Source organism: Portunus trituberculatus, chromosome 18 (assembly GCF_017591435.1).
Source record: "Portunus trituberculatus isolate SZX2019 chromosome 18, ASM1759143v1, whole genome shotgun sequence".
NCBI classification, from domain to species: domain Eukaryota; kingdom Metazoa; phylum Arthropoda; class Malacostraca; order Decapoda; family Portunidae; genus Portunus; species Portunus trituberculatus.
Window position 1 is genome coordinate 23,033,486 of NC_059272.1, and position 10,925 is coordinate 23,044,410.

Sequence of the window (10,925 nt, forward strand, 5' to 3'; positions counted from 1 at the left end):
CCGTGTTGCCAGAGTATACACAAGGGACGCGAGGGTGAGAATGTATTATCTCATTATAATAATTGTCTCAAGAAGCGAGGGTGTCGTCCTTTAACGTCTCAACGACCTCAGCGGCCCCTTTTAATATATTTGTGGGTCTTACGTCGTCTTGTGTGCTGTGAGGAGATTGCATTGGGGGCGTACAAATGATCATTTGGGAGGTTATATGTTCATAGAAATAACAATTTTTTTTTTTTTTTGTGTGTGTGTATGTGTGTGTGTGTGTGTGTAAATCCTTCTAAATGAATGTTGCGTAAACTGGTTCCTGTATAATTCTGATGTGGCTTACATACTAACCGCAATTTTTTCCCCCAGGTGGCTGTTGTGGTGGTGGCCCTGGCGGCCTGCGTCGTGGCAGACAAATCCTCTGAGGAGGTAAGTTCATCTGTCTTGAAAAAAAAAAAAAAAAAAAAAAAATTCAAGAGGAGTAGATGACACGAGTATACTGGAAGTTTAGCGTTTAGAGCTTTGTCAACATAGTTTGAATAACTAAATTGATGATCTAACTTTTTCACAAGAATTGTCCGCCGTGGTACAGTGGAACCATGCGTGCTTAAGGGTCCGAGGGGTCTCCAAGCGTACGGGTTCGAATCCTGTCCACGGTCCGAATGGAAGTTGGGTTTCCTCACTTGGGGCAACGGTTTTCTAGCGGGTGGGCTTTGAGATAGGAGGTACCCCCAAAAAGTATCCCCTTTAGCCCATTAATTGCCGTGAAAAAGCCCACATGGAATTAAAAAAAAAAAAAAAAATATATATATATATATATATATATATATATATATATATATATATATATATATATATCGATGCTTGGCCACTTGTGTTTTAGACGTACTAATCACTGACAAAATTTACGTTCGTTCAATAAGATAAAGTTCTAAACATGGTATACAATAATTCGGTGCTGTTCATGATTGAAATCCTGTCCACGGTCCGAGTGTAGGTTGGGCTTCTTCACTCGGGGCAACGGTTTCCTAGCGGGTGGGCTTTGAGATAGGGGGTACCCAAAAAGTATCCCCTTTAGCCCATAAATTCCCGTGAAAAGCCCACATGATATAAAAAAAAAAAAAAAAAAAAAATGAATTCATAACTGTTTCTTTACGATGGTTTGAAGGTAATCTGCCTCTCCCATCAATGTTTCATTCTATGATTCCTCAATCTACTGCACTGTTACAGGAATATATCGGAAACTAATTATAATTCATGAGTATAAACTGATATGATGAAAGAAATATTTGTTATTACTGAACTAAGATGTGATACACTTTAGGAAGGAGGAACATTTAAATGAAATGTATTTAATTTATGTAATTCAACTAGCGGGTTTATAGATATGTATATCAGTTTCCATGCTGAGCCGCAAGCCAGGAACGCAGTATCTTAATGCTAACTTGCCCTCAGGTCATTTCCCGTACTGTCTCCGTCAAGAGTCCCGATCGAGTATCCAGCGTCATCTCCCACTTCACCCCGGCCGACCACAGGTACGAGGCTACCGGGAGCGTGCTAATTGAAAAGGGATCTGACGAGGCTCTTAGGCCGAACTTAGGAACCTATAGCCCTCCAGCCGCCTCTGGCCCCGCTAAGCCCGCAGCACCACGAGGACCCGCTCGTCCTGCTGCCAAAGCTTCTGGAGCAGCTCTTACTCGTACGGTTAAGGTTAGGACACCCGTGAGGGTTCCAACTGTCATATCTCACTTTGTTCCTGCCGATCACAGATATGAGGCGGAGGGATCTGTTACTATTGTCAAGGGATCTGCTGCTGCCGCACGGGCCTCCTCCTCTTCAAGTAGTGCTGGTGCTGGTGCTCAATTCACATCTCGACCCGCGCCACCCCGTGAAGTCAAGGTAGTGCGCAAGATTAGTAGACCAGCACAGTCTTTCTCATCTTCTTCTTCCTCCTCCGCTGACAAATTAGCACTGACGAGGACTGTGTCCGTCAAGACCCCAGAGAGAATTCCCTCCGTCATTTCTCACTTCGTCCCCGCCGACCATAGGTATGAGGCCACCGGCTCCGTCACCATCCGCAAGGGATCCCAGAGCTCCTCAAAGGTCGCCAGCAGCTCGTCTAGTAGCCAAGCTAAGTTTGTGTCTGGACCTGCCCCTGCTCCTCGCGCACGTCCTGCACCTGCTCCTGCTCCTGCACCTAAGCGCCCTATCGCAGCTCCTCGGCGTAAAGTAACCACAAGCCAGTCGTCTTCATCCTCCTCCGCTGCTGACAAGTTAGCACTGACAAGAACTGTCTCCGTCAAGAGCCCTGAGAGGGTGCCCTCTGTTATTTCTCATTTCGTACCTGCCGACCACAGATACGAGGCTACCGGCTCAGTCACCATCGTCAGGGGATCTCAGGGTGCTGCAAGAGCTTCTGCAAGTGGATCATCTGCTTCAAAGACCCAATCTGCGAAACGTCCTGCTGCTCCTACACCTGCTCCTGCCCCTGCTGCTCCCCGTCGGGTTGAGGTTACAAGAAAAGTCAGCAGACCAGCCCAGTCCTCATCTTCCAGTGCTAGTGATTTAGCTCTGACAAGGACAGTGTCTGTCAAGAGCCCGAAGAGGGTGCCGAAGGTCATTTCTCACTTTGTCCCAGCAGAACACCAATATGAGGCAACTGGCTCTGTCACCATCGTCAGGGGATCAGAAAGCTCTTCTAGGAAGGTTTCAGGAGCATCATCGTCTCGTGCGGCAGCCGCTTCCACCTCCAAAGTAGCTCTTCCTTCACCCGCTCCCCCACGCGCCGCTTCCAGACCTGCCCCTCGCGTAGAAGTTGTGCGCAAAGTTAGCCAGCCTGCGAGATCATCATCTGCTTCCTCCTCTAATGCTGGTTTGGCCTTGACGAGAACAGTATCCGTAAAGAGTCCTCAGAGGCAGTCGTCTGTCATCTCTCACTTCCTTCCAGCAAATCACAAATATGAAGCCACCGGATCTGTCACTATCGTTAAAGGAGGCCGCCAATCAAGTTCCAGTCAGAGGGTATCAAGCAGCAATGCGTCATTTGGTGCCGGACGAGGATCATCGTTCTCTGCCTTCAGTCAGGCGTCTGGAAGCGCATCGGGACAAGCATCAGGAAGCAGGACAGCCTCTGGACAAAGTAGTGGTGGATCCTTTGCTGCCTCTACATCGTCTGGCAAGACTTCTGGTAGCAAAACTTCATTCAGTGCCTCTCAGTCATCTTCAGGCAGGGGCCAGTCAAGCAGCGGGAGCCGCGCATCTGGCTCATCAGGCCAAAGCTCCAGCGGCAGAGTTTCCTTTGGTGCCAGTCAGGGTTCGTCCTCTGGTTTCTTTGGTCAAACTTCAGGAAGTGGAAGCGGATTTTCAGGCAGTCAAAGCTCATCTAGTTTTGCTCAAAAGGCATCCTCTTCCAGCTCAGGCAGGCAAGATTATTCTTCGGCAAGGAAGCAAGCATCATCTTCAGGCTCTTCCAGCTCAAGCTTTGGTGCATCGGCATCATCAGCATCTGCTCAGCAGTTCCAAGCATCAGCGTCAGCTCAGCGACAGGCACAAGCTGAAGCTCAGCGCCGGGCTCAAGCAGAAGCTCAGCGCCGTGCAGAAGCAGAATCTCAGCGCCGAGCAGAAGCATCTCAGCGCCGTGCAGAAGCAGAAGCTCAGCGCCGTGCAGAAGCAGAAGCTCAGCGCCGTGCCCAATCATCTGCTGCAGCTGCAGCTGCTGCCGCTGCACGAGACTTATCCTCTGAAGAATCCTACAGCTACCAACTTGCAGAATCATACCGAGGCGGCAGCTCAGTCAGTGCTGCTGAACTCCTTGCTGAACTTGAAAGCTTCAGAGAAGACGCAGCAAGGTCTGGAGTGAAGATCAGCCAAACCAAACAGTCAGGAAGGGACGACGATGGCGGCAGTGTAAGTAGTATTCTTCAGACCAGGTATATCCTCGTTTGTACATAATGAACTAATAATTCCTCAGTGCCACTTTCCCTTGCTGGTCATTTATCTTATGCAATACTAACAAAACTAGGGAGAAAGAGAGAGAGAGAGAGAGAGAGAGAGAGAGAGAGAGAGAGAGAGAGAGAGAGAGAGAAAGTTTTCAGAAAAAAAATGTACATATATGGCGCATGCAAATTCTGAATTAATGTCACTCCAACTATTTTATATGATGGCTAAAGCAGTCAGCTTTCAGAGCTTATTCCTGCTTATCAGTCTGACATTAAACTAACAGCAATGCGCTTACTATATGTAAATATGTATACCAACAAAACCTACACTAAAAATCTGTAGGTATTTGCACTTGATAAAAGAAATTCTTCTCACCTACTCAAGTCAGGATATCCAAACTCTAATCCAGCACGTGTCAGAGAAGGCCATGTTGCAGATGGCGCCAGTAGTAGTGCACGTCTCAGTCCAACATCATCATTTCATCATTACATCAGTAACTCATGAACACTCCTGACATGCTACATTTTTCCTGCAGTCCAGCATATCCAAGCTAACACTCCCCAGCTGTGCCTAACAGAGCCCTGTGTCGCCGTCCCCCTGCAGGGAACAGGGCCATACACCTTCAGCGTCAGAGTGGAGGACGACGAATCCACCAATTACCAGAGCCGCGACGAGTGGGTCGGGGAGGATGGGGTGGTCTACGGCTGGTACACTGTGACCATGCCTGATGGTTACTCCTACAACTACACTTACACTTCCCACCCTGTCAAGGGCTACCAGGTACACCCGTCAGTCTGATGCCACAACCCATCACTTCACTGCTCAGTTACCCCATCTTTTATTTTCCTCCTTGTAGTCACCATCCTCAAACATTTTCTTCATTGATTCCTTCCTCATATTCTTCTCATCCTCCTACTCTTTCATCTCTTCCTCTTCTTCCTCTTGCATCGACACCATCTTCAACTTCACATCCTCCTCCTCACCTCTTTCTCTTTCTCGCCTCTTCTGCTTCCTCCTCCTCGCCTCCTCTTCCTCCTCCTCGCTTCCTTCCCTTTGCTTTCACATACTCACCTCCTCCTATTTGCCTCCTCCTACTCGCCTCCTTCTCTTTCCCTACTCGCCTCCTTCTTGTTTCCAATTTGCTTCCTCCTCCTCTTCCTCCTCCTCTCTCTCTTTCTCTTCTCTCTCTCTCTCTCTCTCTCTCTCTCTCTCTCTCTCTCTCTCTCTCTCTCTCTCTCTCTCTCTCTCTCTCTCTCTCTCTCTCTCTCTCTCTCTCTCTCTCTCTCTCTCTCTCTCTCTCTCTCTCTCTCTCTCTCTCTCTCTCTCTCTCTCTCTCATAATTTTCTTCATTTCTAGAATTTGTCAAAATAATTTGATTTCTGATAATTATTGTTCCTACTGAAAATTACAAACTTCTATTCCAATTTCACATTCAATCATTTATTTGAAAATTCATTCTCAAAAATTTAAGCTTGATGAGCACTAATGAGTTCGTTTTTAATTTTTGTATCATTACATATTTTGTCTATTTTGATTATTTTCTGTTATATATATATATATATATATATATATATATATATATATATATATATATATATATATATATATATATATATATATATATATATATATATATATATATATATATATATATATATATATATATATATATATATATATATATATATATATATATATATATATATATAGTTTCGGTTTTAATATCTCGACCAGTAATCTTTTCCGTATTACTTGCAGTCAGGGAACGTTTGTGTATCGTATGAGGTCATTGCTATTCTTTTTTATTATTTGTTTGTATTTGCTAGTGTTAATCTCATTATGATCACGCTTTTGTATATATTTCTATGTCACTATATCTGGTAATATTTACCTCGTCTTTATTCATTCTTTTTGTCTCTCTGTCAATGGTCTATGATTTATTTTGTCTTTCTTACTGTTTGTTTGTTTGTTTGTCTGTCTGTCTGTCTGTCTGTCTGTCTGTCTGTCTGTCTGTCTGTCTGTCTCGCTGTCTGTCCTTGTGTTTGTCTGTCTTTCTGTCTGTCTATCAATCAATCTGTCTGACAGTTTCAGTTTGTTTGTCTAATCTTCTTTCCTGTCCACGAGTCGTGACCACATCCACTGCATGTGTCACTAGTGTCAGACTGACTCGTTAAGACTACCTTGTGACCGCCGTTCAAGACACTTTGACACATTCCTTCACTCATGACACACCTTCGAACACCAACACTGCACGACACGACACAACAACAGCCATCCGTACATCAATGTCTACGAGGATTATAGGATTCTCCCACTTTTCCCACCATCCAAGACATATTTTGTCAAGTATTTGTGTATATGTGTTTATGTGCACACGTAGACACATACTATATACAATTATACAACTAAGAGTATAGACAACGATGACATACATAGTCATCTATGGTGTAGTCATCTATAGCAATTCAGTTCACTCCAACACCATCTAAAATTATACTACTTACCTACAGGTTAAGGTGACTCGGAAGGACTCCGGCATCGCTCTAAAGCCCGTCAAGGCCGACATCTTTGCTCCTGCCACCGTGTTTTCTAATCAGGGCATCGGGAGATTTGCTGACTTCGCCATCTCAGGGGTCAACAACGACTTCGAGGAAGAGGACAACATGAGCTTCGAGGAGAACGCTGCCGCCATGTTTGCTGATTCCTTGTCCGAGGCCCTGAAGGTCAACGGACAGTCCTCGTCTACCAGGGCCGTCGTGTCCTCTGGCCCACCCAGTCACATCTGTGGACACAGATTAGTCCGCGTACGTGGCTCCAAAACGCCTGGCTCTAGAACGGTGGAGGATCTTGTGTATGGACCGTGCACTTACAAGGGAGAAGAGGTCGGTGAGGGCTCATCTGGCTCAGCAACACGCACCTCGGGATCAAGCTCCAGTTCTCACTCGTTCTCTGGTTCATCGTCTGCTGGTTCTTCATCTTCTTCTGGTCGTAAGACATCTGGTTCTGCCTCTAGAGCGTCAAGCCAGAGTTCTGGTTCTTCCTTCAAAGCTGCTGCCAAGGGCTCTGGATCATCTTTTGCCTCTGGTAGTCAGAGTGGCTCTGCCTTTCTTTCTGCCAGCCAGAGTGGTTCCAGCTCTCTCTCTGGTAGTGTGAGTGGTTCCAGCTCTAGTTCGGGTAGCCAGAGTAGTTCCTCCTCTCGATCTGCTAGCCAGAGTAGTTCTGCCTTTGGCTCTGCTAGCCGTAGTGGTTCTGCTTCTGGTTCTGCTAGCCAGAGTGGATCTGCCTTTGGCTCTGCTTCTGGGTCTGCTAGACAGAGTGGATCTGCCTTTGGTTCTTCCTCTGGGTCTGCTAGCCAGAGTGGATCTGCCTTTGGTTCTTCCTCTGGGTCTGCTAGCCAGAGTGGATCTGCCTTTGGCTCTTCCTCTGGGTCTGCTAGACAGAGTGGATCTGCCTTTGGTTCTTCCTCTGGGTCTGCTAGACAGAGTGGATCTGCCTTTGGTTCTTCCTCTGGGTCTGCTAGACAGAGTGGATCTGCCTTTGGTTCTTCCTCTGGGTCTGCTAGACAGAGTGGATCTGCCTTTGGCTCTTCCTCTGGGTCTGCTAGACAGAGTGGATCTGCCTTTGGCTCTTCCTCTGGGTCTGCTAGACAGAGTGGATCTGCCTTTGGTTCTTCCTCTGGGTCTGGGGGCCAGAGTAGCTCTGCCTTCAGATCTAGCAGCCAGAGTTCTAGCTCTTCCTTTGGCTCTGGTAGTGGTGCCGCAGGCTCTTTCGGCTCTTCTGGCTCTTCCGGGTCTTCAGGTGCTTCAGGCTCTTCAGGCACTTCAGGCTCATCATTCTTCCAATCCTCAAGCTCTGCCAGTTCATCCAGTCGTTCAGGTGGTTCAGGATCTTCCGGTGCTCGTTTCTTCGGATCAGGGCGTGGCTCCAGCTTTGAAGACTCGAACGAGTCTGGTTCTGGGCGTGCCTCAGCTGCATTTGAATTCCACAGTTCATCTAGTCCATCCAGCTCTGAGGAAAAGAAAGCGAGTGGCTTCTTCCACTTTGTGAAGGAAAGTTCAGAGTCAGGTTCCTCTAAGGAGCATTCTGGTGAAGACTTCTCAAAATTTAGGTCTAGCTCCAGTTCTTTCTCCCGCGGGTTTTCGTCTACATCTCGTTCAGGAGGATCATCAGGGGGAAGTCTCACACGCACCGTTTCAGTAAAGTCTCCCGTCCGCCAGTCGAGCGTAATCAGCCACTTTACACCTGCCGAACACGTCTATGATGCAACCGCTGGCGTCACGCTGGGTAGCAGCTCCTCTCGGCAAACTTCCACTAGCCAGTCCTCTACTCCTTCAAGGGCAGTGTTCGTGTCCTCTAAGACCGATTCATCCGCCACTGCCGCCGCCGCACGTCAGGCTGCCGAAGCCGCCCGCGCCGCTGCTGCCCGCGCCTCGAAGTTGGCTCTCACCCGCACTGTTTCTGTCAAGTCCCCTGATAGGAAATCCACCGTTATCTCGCACTTCACACCTGCTGATCACCGGTATGAAGCTGTCGGCAGCGTCACCATCCAAAGGATTCTGAACAGTCCTTCTCTTCCGTCTCTCCTGCCAGGACATTTACAGTCAAGGCCTCTCCTGCTCCTGTCCCTATCCCCGCCCCAGCCCCTGCCCCTGGCCCTGCCCCTGGCCCTGCCCCTGGCCGTGGATATGCTACTCCTTCTCGTTCCTCATCCCCCTCCAATCTTTCTCTCACACGTACCGTCTCCGTGAAAACCCCTGAGAGGAAGTCCAATGTCATCTCCTTCTTCACTCCAGCTGATCACAAGTACGAGGCCACAGGCTCCGTCACCATCCAAAGGTCATCAGCCTAAGTGTCATCATCACCCATTCGTTGAATTGTCAGGTCGCCGGAGTCTTCTCCTTTGTACTTAGATTCTTAAAGGTGTATTAGTGTTTGTACAATGTATTTTAGTCGGTGTCATTGAAATCTTTTATTTTTTTTCTGTCATTCATGACGTGCTGTGAGTATTGCTTGGCAGTGGGCGAGCAGAGCCTTTCACTAACCCTTCATGCCTTTACCCTATTCTAGCCACACTTTTACCTCCATTGACATCTTTCCCCTTTCTTCCCTTCCCTGAGCCTGCCTGGGCCACGCGACAAGTTTGTTGTCTGTCCTCTTCGCAATGATGTATTTATCGCATTATTTATTTACGAATTCTCTAGTGAAACGAAAGAGAGCTTTTATTTATCGAGAAATTTCTAAAAGAAATACATAATATTTTACTGGTTGTCGTTGTTTAAAGTAACCTTTACATATATATCCCATTTACAAATATTTACACAAGGACATCATATAGCAAGAGTGTAGACAAAGGAGAAAAGAACCAGGTAGCAGTAAGAGATTTATGCAATGTCACAAAACTGCAATTTGCATGGAAACCTTATTACTTCATACACTTTCATGACATGTAGTACTCATAAAAAGTAATGATTTGCAAACTCCCAACATTATAATAATGGCTGCTAAACATAGGTTTTTGAATAACAGTAAACTGTATGTTGCTTATAATCTGGAAGATGCAGCTTTCATCATATATAGTTCATACGTATGAATATTATATATATAATAGACAGTGAGTAAACTTTTGTAGAGGATAGGGAAGGCTGTCAACATAAGGGTGAACAGATCAGGAGTGCGGTTGAGGAGGAGCTCTTTATATTGGAACGAGGAGAAATGTTCATGAAATAAGAACAGCCAAGTGCCAGTCTTCAGGGGAACTTGCTCAGAAGAAAACTTGACATTGTACTATAAAAACCAAAGATCATTATTGACACACGAATGTGCTTCGTCTTGTCAGCACTAAATCAGAGGTAATGGTATAATGTAAGTACAAATAGCCTACACCCACCCACGTGTCGAGGAGGAACCACAAACATGTCAGTCACCCACAGAAGCTCCAGGACCGATCTGTTTCCCCTTTAAATGATGGTCACGATGCGTGAAAGTATCAAATGCTATAAAGGAGAAAGCTGATCTGTCAGTAATTCTTAAGCCAACTGTTATTTTTTTGCAAAGCAAAATAAAATTATACATGAAATTAAGACACTGAGATTCTAGGGAGTTTTCATGATTAGCAGTACACGAAAACCATGATCTTTAAATAATGTTACAAAAGATAATGATATTGATGTGTTTGTATATATATATATATATATATATATATATATATATATATATATATATATATATATATATATATATATATATATATATATATATATATATATATATATATATATATATATATATATATATATATATATATATATATATATATATATATATATATATATATATATATATATATATATATATATATATATATATATATATATATATATATATATATATATATATATATATATATATATATATATATATATATATATATACACACACACACACACACACACACACACACACACACACACACACACACACACACAGACATACACGCTGCGTGTGGGTGTGTATGAGTAGCGGAAAATATTAGTCGCTGCGCAGCGACATAAAGATGAAAAGAGTCGTATGTACTGTCTCTATAATATTGTGACAAGTGTTCTTTCTGCTTTATGAACTTGTCTCAAGCATAATAACTATCATGTATATTTGCTCTTGTTTTACTTGCCCCTGAAAATCACATTTGCTCCGGAACACTTGAGCAGGGCAGGAAATTTGATGAATGCATCACGATTGAATTGAAAGCTTCATTTACCATGCCCACTCTGTGTCCTCAACATGTGGACATTAGAAAATATTTTTTTATTTTATCAAACCACACTTAACACCTGAGTAGTGAATATGTAGACTTTAATTAGAAGCCTGCTGTGTGTGAAAGAAGGAAAACGGGGAAACCATTAGTGACTAACGAAAATGAGGAGGATGGTGACGACATAAAAAGGGCTGCAATAACTATGATAAATTAGGTTAATGAGTTTCGCTTACATTTACATAAAGCGATG

At 44.8% G+C, this 10,925-nt stretch overlaps 1 protein-coding gene across 1 annotated transcript in view; it reads left to right on the top strand.

Annotated features, from left to right (window-relative positions):
- LOC123505387 (mucin-19-like) overlaps window positions 1-9,190 on the top strand; it is a 21,587-nt gene extending 12,397 nt beyond the window's left edge. The window contains 5 exon segments of the mRNA XM_045256606.1: window positions 355-414; window positions 1,441-3,891; window positions 4,528-4,704; window positions 6,435-8,487; window positions 8,490-9,190. Coding sequence (XP_045112541.1) covers window positions 355-414; window positions 1,441-3,891; window positions 4,528-4,704; window positions 6,435-8,487; window positions 8,490-8,773 — 5,025 coding nt within the window. The 3' untranslated portion in view covers window positions 8,774-9,190.
- The last annotated feature ends 1,735 nt before the right edge of the window (window positions 9,191-10,925 follow it).